Source organism: Stegostoma tigrinum, chromosome 25 (genome assembly GCF_030684315.1).
Source record: "Stegostoma tigrinum isolate sSteTig4 chromosome 25, sSteTig4.hap1, whole genome shotgun sequence".
In the NCBI taxonomy this organism is placed as follows: Eukaryota; Metazoa; Chordata; class Chondrichthyes; order Orectolobiformes; family Stegostomatidae; genus Stegostoma; species Stegostoma tigrinum.
Genome location: NC_081378.1, coordinates 19428840 through 19445949, shown reverse-complemented (window position 1 = coordinate 19445949; position 17110 = coordinate 19428840). Strand labels below are relative to the sequence as shown.

The 17110-nt window shown below is 42.6% G+C and overlaps 1 protein-coding gene across 1 annotated transcript in view; it reads right to left on the bottom strand.

Annotated features, from left to right (window-relative positions):
• Nucleotides 1–17110, bottom strand: part of shank3a (SH3 and multiple ankyrin repeat domains 3a) — a 730589-nt gene that overhangs the window by 635557 nt on the left and 77922 nt on the right. Inside the window, exon 3 of the mRNA XM_059654527.1 lies at nucleotides 5440–5643. Coding sequence (XP_059510510.1) covers nucleotides 5440–5643 — 204 coding nt within the window. The remainder of the gene's footprint in view (nucleotides 1–5439; nucleotides 5644–17110) is intronic.

Sequence of the window (17110 nt, the reverse complement as noted above, 5' to 3'; positions counted from 1 at the left end):
ACATTTAGCCAGCTTGGTAGAATCGTTTGAATTGGTTTTAGCATCTCCACAAATAATTGGAACAAGTCTAAACTTTGTTGGCTTTTCTATATTGGGAGCTGTGCTTCCTTTTCTCTTTTTAATTGCTTCAACACATTGTCCATTGAGTTTAAGTACTCCAAATCCCTTTCTCTGTCTCTTTGTGTGTGCAATTAAAGAATATTTGTTCACAGGACAACATTTGTTTGCACAGTTAAAGAATATTGGTCCAGATTACTACACACTCAATTTTATCTTTAGAATAATAACAGTTCCATGCAAGTTATAATGAAATTATGAAAAGGCAGATATTATGAAGCAAGATTGAACTGTTGTTCTGTTCCAAAATTAAGGCAAGAGGAATGGATTGACAATTCAAATAGACTCACTGGGAAATAGAACCATGCCTAGAAATGATTAACTTAACAGGATTATATCTGACAAGATGCATAAATTAATAAAGAGTGACTTCATGGCCCCAGTTATGAGCAATCAGAAAGACAGAACTGTTACTCTGAGATTGCTGTGGTCTGTACTGATATAGCACCTCAGAGGTTCTTTCTGCTTCAGACCTTTGTTCTTGAATTTGAAGTCAATTCGACAAAAAGGACTAATCCCTCTGTTCACATTGAATTAGATTCCATATTAAGTGAGAAGTGTCCCTCTATATTGATTTGTAGCATACTATACTTTGCCCACTCCACTTCTATCAAAGAAGTCTGCCCTGTTAAAGTCATAGAATCATAGAGTTGAAGATAATAAAATGTGAGGCTGGATGAACACAGCAGGCCCAGCAGCATCTCAGGAGCACAAAAGCTGACGTTTCGGGCCTAGACCCTTCATCAGAGCCTCTATAAGCAAAGAATCAAGTTTCATTACGACTGAAGGGCAGAAGATCTGAAGACCGATAACAGCAGTTGAAAGGACGATTCACAGATCATTTCTGGCTCAGAGTAATATCTCTGTAAACTGAAGGACACATTGAAAAATGAGTGAGTAAGATTGAGGAATATTATGGGATGTAAAGGATGCAGCACTGAGTAACAAACTAAACAAGTCGTTGCATATGATGAGAAATCAGGAAATTGGGGGTGAAATCTATCTTGCACTACATGTATTTTTACTTTTTCTTGAAGTGCATTTTATAATGAGGATTTTGAATAATTGGATAAATATCCAGAAATAATGTGTCCTAATTAATAACTTTTAATAAAAGCCTAGGATACTATAAGTGCAGTGCTGAAATAGTTATTATCTCATTTCTGTAGAAAATTACACAAGAGTAAAGGAATGTTTTAATTGCACACCTTACTGATTTGGCTTTGCTGTGTATTGTTTCCTGCTGAGCTAAGTGACATCCCATGATACAACATTTAAGAAATACATTGCCACAAAATTATTGAGACAAAAGGTAATAATTGTTGGTGCAGTGACAGTATGGCACTTCCCGCTGATTTTAACCAAAACCTGATATCCACCAATTCATCCCCACTGTGAGGGCAGCAGAGAGCACTCACTTTATTTGCAGGAGTGTGCAAAGGTAGCAAACTCAACAGTACGCTCACTTCTGAGAAATAGGGATATCCTGCTTCCACAGAGAGGATGACAGGCAAGTAGGTACCATGCCTGGGAAACTCACATTCCTTTTTGTGATGTGGAGAGATTTTTAACTGCATGGGATAAGCATACAGGTGCTGAACCCACACTCAGCACTACTGCTGCTGGCCACATTTTATTTCAGTGGTGGTGAATTCAAATCCCTTCACCCACAACCTTCGCTGAGTCAAGCCAGCTTCTGAAGACCTTTGAAGTTGACATGATTCCCTTCAGGTCAGAGGTGCCATGAGCCATGGGAAGTCTTTCTGCAATTCAGAGCCGTGGACCGGTACGTTTCAAAACCATTTCAGATGTCACATGTCATTAACTAATTCAGCATGTTAAGTGCATTGTAATGTGGCAAGTGATGATTGGACTTTGTTTAGAAAAAGTAAGTGACCATTAACTTAGCCAGCATTGTAAAAGCAAGACAATCTTCAGGTGGAAAACGTGCTCTTCAGTATTGAACACAATAGAGATTCAGACTGGTCATATGTTATCTGTGTTTTGATCCTTCCATTGATTTTAAGCTCAGCTATCCATTTAGCCTTTGAAGCAGTGTAACAGCCACCTGCGATCTTTAATCGACAGGTCAAGTATCTGTTCACTCCGTGAAGCACTGGATCAGAAGGCTATGAATTCTACTATTACAGAAGCTTTAACATATCCAGCTGTGAATGTTTTAATGAGCTCCAAACCTCTGTAATGGATTACACCATGTTACTGTAGCTGCCAAAGAAGCTGAGGGAACTTTATCTAAATTCATAGTTTTGCAACTACTGAATAGAATGTGAGTCCCTTTCAGGTGGAGCTTGAATCACTGTTTATTTATTTTGACGGCTCTGTGACCATCTCATAGACTTCTCAATGTTGTTACTGGACTCGTGAATTTGTGCACAGTGACTACGAGGTGAACTGACACAGGGGTATAGAGCTGCCACATGGATATCGGTACAGAGGGTATGGAGAGGTCAGGGGAATCAGTGTGGAGGCGGCAATAGAGAGTACTTAATGCACAGGTACAGAGCTGCGCCAATGTCCCAACAAATAGAGGTGGGCCTTCTAGCCTGCTCACCTTAACAACAGCTCACTCAGCTCCCGCCTCAGCAGACGGCCCCCTCAGCTCCCTGCCAGCCCACTATGAAGAGAGTCTGGTTGTACTCAAATCAGGCAAGACTGGGATCACATTATCAGACACGAGTTTTCACACCCTGGGATCCGGGTTCAAATCCAATAACAACATTGGTAAGTCTATGAGATGGTCACAAAGCTGTCAAAATAAACAAACTGTGATTCATGCTCCACCTGAAAGGGAATTACATTCTATTCAGTAGTTGCAAAACTGCATTTAAATAAAGTTCCCTCAGTTCTCTTGGCAGCTACAGTAACACAATGTAATCAGTTACAGAGGTTTGAAGCTCATCTCAGGATTCAATATGTAATTTTATTTCACAATGTGTCAATAAAATGGTCAGAGCTGGATACGTTTAAGCCTCTGAAAGAGAGGAATTCATAACCCCCTGATCCAGCGCATCACAGAATAAATATATAGATACTTGGCCTGAAAGAATAGATCAATCTTCTTGTTGGTTGAGTCTAAGTTGCATACAGTCCTTGGAATGCTGAACAGAGTCAGGAAGGCCAGTGAACAGAAGTGAGATTTTGGAATGGGAGGAAGGAAAGTCAGATGATTGAACTCTTGAAAGATGGAATGGGTGTAGCAGGAAATCTATAGGATAGGGGTTAGGATGATGACAGGAGGGAGAACTTCTTAGGTGGATACCTGAATTGAATATAGAAAACAGCAAAGGGAATAGGGCTTATTATATGAAACTGAATGAAACTATTTGCAACCCTGTCTTTGTATGTGACTGCCTTATATGTGCTTCTGACCATGTCTGTGCTCCTTACTACAGCAATCACAGGCCTGATGGCCATTACCACCACCTCAGCTCATCTGCAAACCTATTCAGTTTCCCAGCTTCTAATCTAATTCAATCTGAGCTCATCTAAAATTCTGCTTCCCATGTCCTGACTCACACCAAGTTACTTTCACCCAATATGCCTGTGTTCCCTAGCCCATAGCCCTCTGGCACTATGGCAATTTAATTTCTTCTTATTACCTTCTGGCTTGCAAAACCTGAATGTTAAAATCTGAAACAAAAACAAAAATTGCTGGAAAAGCTGAGCAGCCAGGTCTGTGAAGAGTAATCAGAATTGATGTTTCAGGTCAAGTGACACTTCCTCAGTTCTGATCCTTCTCAGGAAGGGTCACTTGAACTGAAAGGTTAACTCTGATTACTCTCCACAGATGCTGCCAGACCTGCTGAGCTTTTCCAGCAACGTCTGTTTTTGTTCCTGATTTACAGCATCCGCAGTTCTTTTGATTTTCATTCTGAATTTTAAAATTCTCATTCTAATTCTTAATCCCTCCATAGTCTTGGCCCTTCCTATTTCTGTAATCTCAGTAAATCTGCGGCCTTCCATAACACCCATACACTTCATATTCTGACTTCTTGAGCTCTATAGCATATCTCTGATTTTAAATGGTCCACTATCGGCAGCCTCCAGCTGCTAATGACTTAAGCTCTGGAATTGCCTCCCCGAATTTTTCAGCCCTTTTACTGCTCTTGTTTCCCTTTAAGATGCACCCAGAAATGTCACTGAGTGGATGCCATATTCTGCTCGCTACTGCTACCTCGAGCACCCTTTGGGGGGACTTTATTGGGGTTTATCAAATTATGAAAGGCATGAACAGAATGGACAGAAAGCAGCTGCTCCCTTTAATCAAAAGGTTAAGAACAAGGGGGCACACTTTGAAAGTGAAAGGCAGGAGATTTAGAGAGGATTTGAGGAAAACAATTTACATCCAGTGAATGAAGTAAATCTGGAGTGCACTGCGTGGGAGGGTAGTTCAGGTGGGTAACGTCACAATCTTTTAAAAGAACTTGGCTGAGCACTTGAAGTAAGTGTCATAACATTCAGGGCTACAAGCCGATAACAGGAAAGTTGGGCTTATATAGGTAGGAGCATATTTTGGCAGAGAGTGAAAACTTATGTCTGACTATGTGATCCCAGTTCTTGCCTGATTGAATCTACCCAGGCTCTTTTTAGAAGCTATCTGGTTGGCGCGAAGGGTCTGTTTCCTTGCTGCATAACTCTACAATTCCATAATACATGTAAGGCTCGGCAAAACCCAAAATAAACATTCAGAATAAATAGCACTGTCTCTCTACAGTAAGTACCATCTACTGTCACTCCACAAACATCCCAAAGACTCCTAACACATGAAATAAGTGGGATTCTAGTTAACAGAGAGCAGCATGTGAAAAGGATCCCGGCATTTGCAAGTATTCTTGGTCAGACTATGTTCAAGTGCTTCTATCTCTGATATCATGGGTTTAAGTCCCAGTCCAAAGGTTTGTGAACATCCGCTGCCCTGTCTCTCTGCTGCTTTTTGTATCAGGTGTTAAGCTAAGGTTTTGCCTTCCTTTTTTTGTAGATATGTTAATGCCCCTCTACTAATGGAAAGACAGCAGGGAAGATGTGCCTGATGTTCTTATCAATATTTCTCTTCCACCTAACTGCACTGTAACAGATTACCCACTCCTTATCTCATCGTTACTTATTTGCTGTGCATGACCTTGTACAACTTCCTATAACAATAACTGTACTTCACAAGTAATTAATAAACTGAAAAATGCTTTACGGCATCCAGAGGTCATGAAAGAATTAATATATATGCAAGTTTCTCTCTATTTCCAGCCCTCTGTAGGAGCAATAGCAAAACAAAAGATGTGAAAAGACACAAATTAAATTGAATACCTCTAGGTATGGTATGGGGGTGTCGGAAGGTGCCGGGTATTCTCGGAGCAGACGTTCTTCGTCCAGAAACTTGCCCACCCTCCCATTGTACGCTGGTTGAAACAGCCCATAGTTCAGGACATCCTTCAGGGTCTGGTTGAGAGTGCACAGAATCCGTTGCTTTGACACCCACACGGGAGCATCAAGGTTGAACCTCATACATTTCTGCAAGACAGAAGATACGAAGGATTAATGGAGCAGCTCACTTCTTGCCAGGTTTCTCTTTCCAGTACCACACTCCAACAATTCTCTCCACACCTGCAACGTTCCCCTCTCCCTATTCCCGGGGCAGAAATTCCGTGCCACCAGCTGATTCACCACTCTCGGTGGTGACATGGGGCCATGCTGGTTAACACCGGGCTGATGAGGAGGTGGATAACTGAACTTACTCCTCACTGCACACAAGCATGTGCGCACACATAACACACGAATGCTTCTCAGCATCAGCATTGCAACCTGGGGCCATCTGCTGTGCATGGGCCACTAACACACAGTGCCCTTTACCAACAGCACCCCCTAACCACGCTCCCTTCCAAATTCCTTGCATGTAAAATCAAGGAGCACAAGTAACTTCAATCTGTCTGTTCAAAAGACGGCATGTCAGCAATCTGGACTTTGGCTGGAGTTCTTTCTAAAGAAAGTTTCAAACAATTTGAGGTACAGGAATACCAGACAACTTAAATTTTTTAAAAAATTAAAAGAGCAGGCGTAGCCATCTAGCTGCTTCTGTCTTCTCCACTATTCAAAAAGACCAAGGTCAATCGATGTTCTCAATTCCATCTTTCTGCCCCACATCCATCAAATCCATTTAAAAATCCACCGATCTGGGGCTTGATACATCAATGACTCAGCATCCACAGTCCTCTGGCGCAGAGAATTTCAAATATTCACAACCGCTCGAGTGAAGGAAGTTCTCCTTCACTCGATGCTATAGCCCCAGTGTTGGCTTCTAACAAAGGAAACAGCCTTTCAGCATCTTACCTGTCAAGCACTCTCAGAATCTTTCAATGAAATCACCTTTTATTCTAAACTCCAGAGTATGGGTCCATCATACTGAATTTCCCAAAATATACCACTATGTATATATTATTAGGATATAGCACTATATATTATAATACTGAAAAGTATAGAATGGCAGTATGGAAGTAGACATTTGGTCATCATGTCCATGATAAATATCTATAAAACCAACTTTGGGCTAACTCCAATTCACTAACATACCCTCATAGACAAAGTGATATTTTCTTGATGAACTGCCAGAGAAAGTAAAGGACGCAGGCACAACTGTTGAAGAGACATTTGGTTTAGTTCATGAATAGGAAATGTTTGGAGGAATATGGGCCAAATGCAGGTCGACAGGACTAGACTAGTTTGGGAACATGGTTGGCATGGACTGGTTGGGCTGAAGGGTCTGTTTCTATGCAATACGACTATGACTCTATGCTATGGCTAAAATCCAATCATATCACACCATGGCAGCTGGGGGACTTAAAATTCAATGAATAAGGATGTTAAAAGTAAACTAACCTCAGTAATGGTGCCATTGAAGTATTGGCAATTGTTGTAAAAACTCATCTGGGACATTGAAATCCTTCAGTGAGATAAATCTGATATCCTTACCAGGCTGCATGTGGTTCCAGGTTGATTTTTAACTGCATTCTAAAATGGCCCAGCCATCCCCTCTATTCAAATGCAATCAGGGATGAACAATAAATGCAGGCCTGATCAATGGAACCAAATCCCATGAAGAGCAAAGCAAAAATGACCAATACAACTGAGTCCCGAATCTTGGAAGCATCAAGGTAATTTAGACAAGTTGAACGAGTGCACAAAAGCATGCAATACAATAAGTGTGAATTGTCTGTTTCTGTATGTGGTACAATAGAATTAGAGGAGGCATGGAAATGACTCTGGGCTATGGAGGGCATGGAGTTGGAATGGACAGCACTGAGTGTGAAGATCTGGTGGGTTTGATGTGTAATGAGGCAGATTAATAAGGGAGCTTAAGGTGAAGAAACCACAGTGACCATGATATCACAGAATTCATTGAGGGAGATCAGCTAGAATTAGATGTAACAGTATTACAATTAAGTAAAGGTAACTACAAAGGCATGAGGGAGGAGCTGAGCAGAGTTGATTGGGAGGGAAGGCAGTGGAGCAGCAATGGCAGGAGTTTTTGGGGCTAATTCAGGAGGCACAGCAAGGATTCACCCCAAAGGAAGCTGCAGCACACTAACAGAAGAATGAGTCAACATGGCTGACAAGGAAAGTCAGGCACAGCATAAAAGCAAAATAAAAAACTTAAAATGGAGTGAAGACTATTGGGAAGCCAGAGAATAGCTAAAAACAAAAGCAATAAAAGTTGGGGAGAAGATGAAATATGAGATTTAGCTTGCTGGTAATATAAAAGAATATTGCAAGAGATTTCAGATAAAAGGTAAGAGAAAGGCAAGAGTGGACATTGCACTGCTGGAAACACGAGGCTGGTGAAGGACTAATGGGGAACAAAGAAATAGCGAAGGAACTGAATAGGTACTGTGTATGAGTATTCACAATGGGAGACACCAGGAGCATGCAAGAACTTTGAGAGTGTTCGGGGGCAAAGATGAGTGTAGTGGCTATCACTAAGGAGAAAGGGGGAAACTGAAAGATTTAAAGGTAGACAAATTATTTAGATTAGATGGTCTACACCACAGAGCTCTGAAGGAGCAAATGACTGCAGATGCTGGAATCCGTCCTGAAAACAAATAGTACTGGAGGTCACAGCGGGTCAGGCAGCATCCATGGAGAGAAAGCAAGCTAACGTCTCCAGCCTAGATAGCCTCTTCATCTGTGTTTTTTTTCTTTTCAGAGTTCTGAAGAGGACAACTGAGGTGATTGTGGAGGCATTGACTGCAATCTTTCAGAAATCACTGGAGTCAGGGAGTGTCCTCCAGGACTGGAAAGTGGCTGATGTAGCAATTCTGTTTAAGAAGGGAGGGAGGAAGGCAGAGAGGCAGAAAATGCAGAATTATGGCCTGGCTAGCCTGACTGCAGTCATTGGTTAGGTTTTACTGTTCACAATTAAGGAAGAGATTGCGGAGTACTTGAAAGTGCATGGTAAAATAGGGCTGAGTCGGCACGGCTTCACCAAGGGGAGGTCAGGCCTGACAAATCTGAGAAGGGAGTGAGCAAGTCAGGCAAAGGAGAGCCAAAGGCAGCATACATTTGGATTTCCAGACAGCCTTTGCCAAGATGCCACACAGGAGGCTGCTAAATAAGTGAAGAGCCCATGGTGTTAGGGGCAAGGTACTGCTGGCTTGGATGACTGGCAGAAAGCAGAAAGTAGCGGTTACAAGGTCCTTTTTTGGATGTCAGCCAGTGACTTGAGAAGTTCTGCGGTGTCAGTATTAGGTCCATAATGATTCATGTTATATATTAACTATCTGGATGAAGGAACTGCAGATATTGGAGAAGGGAGAGGTAGTGTTGAATGGGCAGGGAGACCGCAAAAGGACTTGTACAGGCTAAGAGCGTGGGAAAAGAAGTAGCAGATCCAATACAATATAGGAAGGTCTGAGTTATACACTTAGGTAGGAAGAATAGAGGCAAAAAGAATTTAGCCGTCGACTATTTTCTAAAAGCTTCAGAAATCTGAAGCATAAGGGGACTTTGGAGTCCTATTTCAGAATTCCCTCAAGGTTAGCTGGCAATTAGGAAAACAAATGCAATACTGCATTCATTTCAAGAGGGCTAAGAGCTGAGATGTACTGCTGAGGCTGTATAAGGCTCTAGTCAGACAGTGTTTGGAATGCTGAGAGTAGGTTTGTGCCTCTTATTTTAGGAAGGATGTGCTGGTATTGGAGGAGGTCCAGCGCAGGTTTACAACTATGATCCCGGAAATGAAGAGCTTGTCATGTGAGGAGCAGCTGAGGACTCGGTCTGTACTTGATGGAGTTTAGTTGGATGACAGGGGCTTTCATTGAAATTTACAGAATATTGGAGGGCCTGGATACCGTGGGTGTGGAAAAGATAATTTCCACCAGTAGGAGAGACTAGAGCCCAAAGACACAGCCTTGAGTGAAGGGATGATCCTTTAGAACTGAGATAAGGAGGAATTCCTTCAGCCAGAAGGTGGTTAATCTGTGGAACTCACAGTTGAAGCCAAGTCATTGAGTATTTTTTAATAAAAAGTTTCTTGACTGGTAAGGAGATCAAAGATTATGGGGGGAAAATAGGAGAATGGGGGAGAGGAACATATCAGCCATGATGGAATGGCAGAGCACACTCAATGGGCCAAATGGCTTAATTCTGCTCTCAGGTCTTATAGTCTTATGGAGGGGTAAGGGCGTGAAGGCCTGACATTCAGCATTAAGATAGGAACAATGGGTACTTCAGTTTGCTAGTCTGGTCTTCCACCTATCTCCATTGCAGTCTCAGGTCTGCTTCCAGAATACTTCATACCTCTGACGTAAGGTTCTTGACCCGTAACACTGACACAGTTCAATCTCTCCACAGACAAGGGCTGCCAGACCCACTGAGTTCTATCAGCATTTTCTGTTGATTTTCAGTATTTCACTTATGTCACATTCAGCGGCTCAGTGGTTAGTGCTGTCACCTTACAGCACCAGGAACCCAGGTTCAATTCTACCGTTGGGCGTCCATATGCATGGAGCTTGCACATTCTCTGTGTCTGCATGGATTTCCTCCGAATGGTCCAGTTTCCTCCCGCAGTCTAAAGATATGCAGGTTAGGTGGATTAGCCATGGGAAATACAGGGTTACACGATAGGATAGGGGATAGGTCTCAGTGGGATGCTCTTCGGAGGGACGGTATGGAATTCATGGGCCAAATGGCCTGCTTCCACACTGTAGGGATTCTATGAATAAGTATTCGTATTAAATTTCACTTGCTACCGGTTTGCCCAATCCCTCACTCTGCGTCCTCTTCAAATGCATCATTATTTTCCTCTATTCACAATATTTCATAGGATTATTATCATCTGTAGGTTGTAAAATTACGCCGCCTACATCCAAATCTAACTCATTATTCCGTATCAGTGCAGCACCGCTTTCCTTAATATATATTAATGTGTGGTCATTTGGTAGTACAAAACTGGAGTACTGCTAAAAAAAAGACACATTGTGTTGAAGCTTTCCAGTTGGCATTCATCAAGACATTCATAAGAATGCCATTGTAAAGGGGAACAACTTTGGACACTCTAAGAATACTGAATAGTTTATGTATATATAACACGTCAAGAAAAGCACTAATCCTTCGATCAAACACTGAGAAACCCCATAGCAAACTTCTTCAAAAGGTCCATAAAACAAACTGTTTATCACAACTCAATACCTCTTGGTACTTCTTTTTGAAAATGCTGTATTTTCCCTTTTATTCCATTACTTCAATTGTGTCCACAAGTCTATTATGTGGCACTTTATCAAAAGTCTCTCAAAAATTAATTCCATCACATCACCCTCAGCAAAACCCTCTTCTCCAACAACAAGCTTTAAAATAATTAGAGGGGGCTACGTAGGCTTAAAGCACAGAAGGATATGCTGGCATTGCAGCTGAACTGCTTTCATTATGATATGCAGAGTGGGACAACAGAGCCAGGAGTCACACAACACCATGTTACACTCCAACAGGTTTATTTGAAATCACAAGCTTTCAGAGGGCTGCTCCTTCATCAGGTGAAGGACAAATAGGGACAGAGCGTACAAATGTATCTGGATTAATACTAACCCAGCTTCCAAATGGGAATGGCCACTACTCGACCCAGAGAAACAATAAACCCCTTGGACTTTGAAGGATTCAGATCTACAAACCTCTTTCACCATCACCCTCCTGCCAGTCCTGATAAACAGCCTCTGTTTAGATTAGATTAGATTCCCTACAGTGTGGAAACAGGCCCTTTGGCCCAACAAGTCCACACCGCCCCTTGAAGCATCCCACCCAGACCCATCCCCCTATAACCCACACACCCCTGAATACTATGGGCAATTTAGCATGGCCGACCCACCTAGCCTGCACATCTTTGGACTGTGGGAGGAAAGCGGAGCACCCGGAGAAAACCCACACAGACACAGGGAGAATGTGCAAACTCCACACAGACAGGTGCCCAAGGCATGGCACTTAGCACTGGGGCAAGTATTTAGATTACAAATTCTGAAAAGATTGGGAATTGGATTTTCACTGAGTGAATTTTTCTTCCCTCCATTCATTCCAGTTGCGCTGCGTGGACTTAGTTTATGGCATGCACACCTCATTCCTAGGAGCATGTTTCAAGGACAAAACATTAGTGCCACCTTAACTAAACAGGATATTGGTGCAGGAGTAGACAGGGCACACTCTTGATTTTTTTTCTCTGCAGCAGGTGAGATCATGAATAATAATTCTCAAATTGCCACACATCCCTTAATAAATCCATCTCGGTTTTAAAATTAACAACCAATCTCATATTAACCATCGTTTAGAGTCATAGAGTGATGGAATCGTACAGCATAGAAACAGACTCCAGCCAATCCATGTTCCCAAACTAAACTAGTCCCACTTTCCTGTGTTTGGTCCATATTCCTTCAAACATTTCCTATTCCTGAACTTATCCAAATGTCTCTTAAACAGTTGTAAATGTACTTGCATCCAGCAATTCCACTGGCAGTTCATTCCAAACACAAGCCACTCCCTCTGCAAAAACTAAGTAAAAACCAAAAGAACTGCAGATGCTGTCAATCAGGAACAAAAACAGACGTTGCTGGAATAGCTCAGCAGGTCTGGCAGCATCTGTGAAGAGAAAAATCAGAGTTAACGTTTCAGGTCCAGTGACCCAGTTCTGAGGTCCTCCTTCGTCACCCAGTCCAACACCAGCACCTCCACATCATGGTTCCCATGCCTGAATAAAGAAAATAACACCTTCGTCCAGTGCATTTGTCCTATGTTGGGGCTCCCAGAAGTACTTGCAGCAATTCTGATATGGTTTGACCAGAGCTTTGTGTAACTGAAACATGACTTCTGCTCCCTGGTATTCCAGTGCGATAAATTGTCAATTGCCACAACATTGTACAAACATCAATTCAGGTAGTGAGATGCAGGGTGGGGTCATATAATAGACAGGGAAGATGGTACACGCTTACAGGTGCAGCATAACAAAACAAAACTTAATGAGTACGGGAAAGGCCGACAATGTTTACAGTTGGAGGTGGTGGTGTTCTCATGTAGCTGCTGCCCTTGTCTTTTGACATGGAAGTGGCCATGGGTTTGGAAGGTGCTGTCTGACGATCTTTGGTGAATTTGTGCAGTGCGTCTTGTAGATAGTATACACACTGCTGATGTCTTGCATCCAAGAGTGTCAAAGGTGGAAATAGTGGGGAGTGCTGCCATAATCTTCCAATTTCCCAACATATGGGGGAGATACTGATGACCACCATATAGAAAATGTGAGAGTCGTTCTTACCAACAACAGGCCAATCAGTTGAATATAAGTGAAAGGACAGTAAAATTCACACTCCATTGGAAAGGCTTACGTTATTTAAGGACAGTCATCACAGATCTGTGACAGGAAGATGATATTCAACGAATCCAACTTAACTTTTTGACAAAGTAGCAGAGAAGTTAGAAGAAAGGAACACAATGGGTGTTGGCTGCATAGGTCTGAAGAAAGCATTTGACAAACCATCACATAAAAGGCTGCTTTAAATAAATTAGGGCTCACAGAGTGTCAGATTGAATAAAAAATTTTGATTTAATGCCAGAAAATTACCAAGTCAGATAGTAAGTGGTTATTTTACGGATGCAGGATCGTAGACAAAGGTGAGCAGGCCTGGGCCAGTTTTTTTTAATTGTACTATATTGTACTGTCTTGGACAGAGCAATACGTAGCAAACCTCAAAAATTATCAATAGCACCAAACTTGGAAATGTGGTGGCCAGTGCGAATGATTCCAATCAGCTGCAAAAGGCAAAGACGGGCTGGTAAGATGGGCACAGCAAAGGAAGGACACGAAATTTGATAGCAATAGATCTGACAGGATGCAGTGACAAAAAGGCTGGGCAGAGGCAACATATAGCTAATAGAATGAATCCAAAGGAAGCACATGGACAGGTAGATCCAGGGGTTCCATATGCAAAGATCTTTAAAAGTAGCAATGCATACAGAGAAAGTAGTCAGCTCAGTATTAAATCTGAGGTATTTAGTATGTAATCAGGCAATATATGCTAACTGTAAAGTTTTGGAGTAGATCTGTAGCTCGGGTTGTGGGTGCTGAGGTTGGTTAGCTCACCGAGCTGGTTTGTTGTTTCGCAGACGTTTCATTACCGTGCTCGGTAACATCCTCAGTGCAGCTCTGATGAAGTGTCGGTGTGGGTTCTAAAGAAGGGTCACCAGACCTGAAACATTAACTCTGTTTTCTCCTCCACAGTTGCTGCCAGACCTGCTGAGCTTTTCCAGCAACTTCGTTTTTGTTCCTGATTTACAGCATCCGCAGTTCTTTTGGTGTGTTTTCCTGCTTGGTTTTTAAACTCTGGAGTCCGTTGCAATGGATTGCCTCACTTCCGGGTTTCCTCCGTAGTGGAATGTATATGGGGTCGAGTTCAATGTGTTTATTAGTAGCATGCTTCGTGGAATGCCATGCTTCCAGGAATTCCTGCGCTTGCCTACACCTAGCCTGTCAACTTCAATTGGGACAACACCAAGATCCTAGGACAGCATCTTGAGACAATTGGAGGAGCAGAAAGAAAATCCAAACTCAAACAGGGAAACATTCGTTTTCTCTTTTAGTGCTCAAGAATCATAGATAGATGGCAAAAGAAGGTGGCAGTTTCCCCTGAGCATTTTTCAATGGTGTGTTTTGATACGTGCACTGACATGTACAATGATAATCAGAAAAGACGGAGGGGCAGCCTGATTTTCATGTTCAGCACAATCTCCCAGTGGGAGACACTGGATGAAAGGGAGAAGCAAGGAGTGTTGCCAAATTCCACTTTCTGGCCTTGATGCCTTGAGGCCATTGTCATCCCCTATTCACTTCACCAGTCATATAGTCAGCTAATTCAGCACAGATCATGGGTCTTCCTTAAGGCCTGTCATCAATGTGATAGAATGCTGTCTACTTACCTGGACAAGAATGGTGCCAACACACTCAAGAGTTGCTTGGCTTTCAAGATAAAGTAGCTCGCTTGACCAACACTCCATCCACAACTAAACCTTCACTTCCTCTGACTAGGAGATAGTGTCAGAGTCAACGCAGTGTGGCGCTGGAGGAACACAGCGGGTCAGGCAGCATCAGAGGAGCAGGAAAGTTGACATTTCAGGTTTACACTCTGATGAAGGGTGTGAACCCAAAATGTCGACTTTCCTGCTCCTCTTCACTTCCTCCACCAATAGCAGAAAACAGGGCCAATTTATACTATGAGTCACACTGCAGCAATTCACCAAAGGTCCTGTGACAGCGCCTTCTAAATCCGCAGCCTCTATCCCCCAGTAGGATAAAGGCAGTTACATGGGAATGCCACTATCTGCAAGTCCCCCTATCCTTACTTGAAACTGCATCAGTATCATTATTCCTTCATGGTTACGAGATTAAAATCTTGGAGCTCCTTTTCTATTAGCACTATAGGTCATCTACACCTGATGGACTACATTGGTTTCAGAAGACACTTCAAAACATCTTCTCATAGGCAACATAGACTGATCATGCCATTGAAGCTCACATCTGATGAAGAATAAAGACCTGAGTTAATGTGGCTCAATACCACATTGAATAAACTGGTTGAGTCATAGAATCCCTACAATGTGGAAGCAGGCCATTCAACCCATCAAGTCCACACCAACCCTCTGAAGAGCATCCCACCCAGACCCACCCTGACCGTATCCCTGTAACCCCACATTTTCCATGGCTAACCCACCTAGTTTGCACATCCCAAGACACTATGGCCAATCCACCTAAGTGGCACATGTTTGGGCTGTAGGAGAAAACCAGAGCACCCGAAGGAAGTCCACGCAGATATGGGGAGAAGATGCAAACTCTATACAGATAGGTGCCCACGGGTGGAATCAAAGCCAGGTCCCTGGCACTGTGAGAATGCAGTGCTAACTACTGAGCCACCGTGCCATCCCTTCAGTCATTTTATTAAGCTTTAAGATGGTTGATTCCATTCACCACAATCATTGGATGTATTCCTAGGACCAGCCCTGACTGCCAGTCTCTCACGATCCCTCTTAAGAAATGGCTACAATACAGAAGGAGGACATTTCACCAGGTGAGGGCTATCAGCTGCCACTGGTATCCCCTCTGACCAGATGGACAATTGGCTGGCAGCCAGGAGGGAGGTGGATTATAATATTTTAGTGAGGTGCTGCTATTCTTAGCCTCTCCCACATGTTCTCCATAAAGACCGAATAAGATTTTCCAAAAAGAGATGTAAACATGAAGCAGACACATAAAAGTCATAAACTCTGTCTGTCAAATTGGTTCAACCATTTTAATTTCCTGGGATTTTTGAGGCAGAAAAATAGGACCTTAAATCGGAGTAAGTCAGAGATATGCTGTGTTAGATTTTAATTCAGCCTTGGCAGAACTAAAGATCATGAACATTAAGTAGAAATTCTGAGATCTCTATATTCCAATCCACTATGCAATTGAGATTTTTGATTCTGTGCAGGGCTACAGGGAGGTCAACAATCAGTGCTGGGGTAGGGAAGATGAAGGCTTTCTTGCAGTGCCACTTGAGCTGCTATTCTTTGGTCAGTGGGTAGTCAGCAGCTCCTTGGCACTACCACTTCCTGAACTCAGGGAATCGAAAGCAGCAGTTTCAAAATAGGGCTCCCAATTATGAAATGGCAAGCTGATTGAAACATGTTAATTAACAGCATGACTGGGCAAGATGCTCAGATCTCCTGATGCACTGCTGTAAACATTGGCATTGTGCATGATTGCTTGGGGCCACATTCTCAACCTATTTCACTTTGTCAATCCCTCCCTCCATATCATACACTCATTGTAGGAATTTTACTTCCAGCTCTCTGGCAGCATTGCAGCTAATCCCATTCTACTGCCTTTTCCTCACAGCTTGCAAACGTTTTCCCTTAAAATATTCCTCCAATTTTCTTTTGAATGCCATGATGTAATCTGCTTCCATCACACTCTCAAGTTTTCTTAAATTATTCATTCAGGAGATACTGATGTCACTGACCAGGCCAGCATTTACTGCCCATCCCTCATTGCCTATTAGATAAACGATATGGAGGAGAATTTAGGAGGCACAGCAGTAAGTTTTCAGATGATACCAAAATTGATACAGTTAACAGTGAAGAAGGTTATCTAAGATTACAGAAGGATCTTGATCAATTGGGATAATGGGGCAAGGAGTGGGAGATGGAGTTTAATTTGAATAAATTCAAGGTAATGATTTGGGTAAAACCAACAAAGTCAGGACTTATACAGTTAATGGTCAGGCCCTGGGGAGTGTTGTCAAACAGAGAAACCTAAGGATTCAGGAACATAATTCTTTGAAAATTCTGTCACACGTAGACAGGGTGGTTAAGGAAGCATTTGGCACATTGGCCTTCATTGCTCAGACCATTGAGTATAGGAGTTGGGACGTCATGGTGAGGTTGTACAGGTTGTCAGCGAGGCCACTTTTGCAGTACTGTG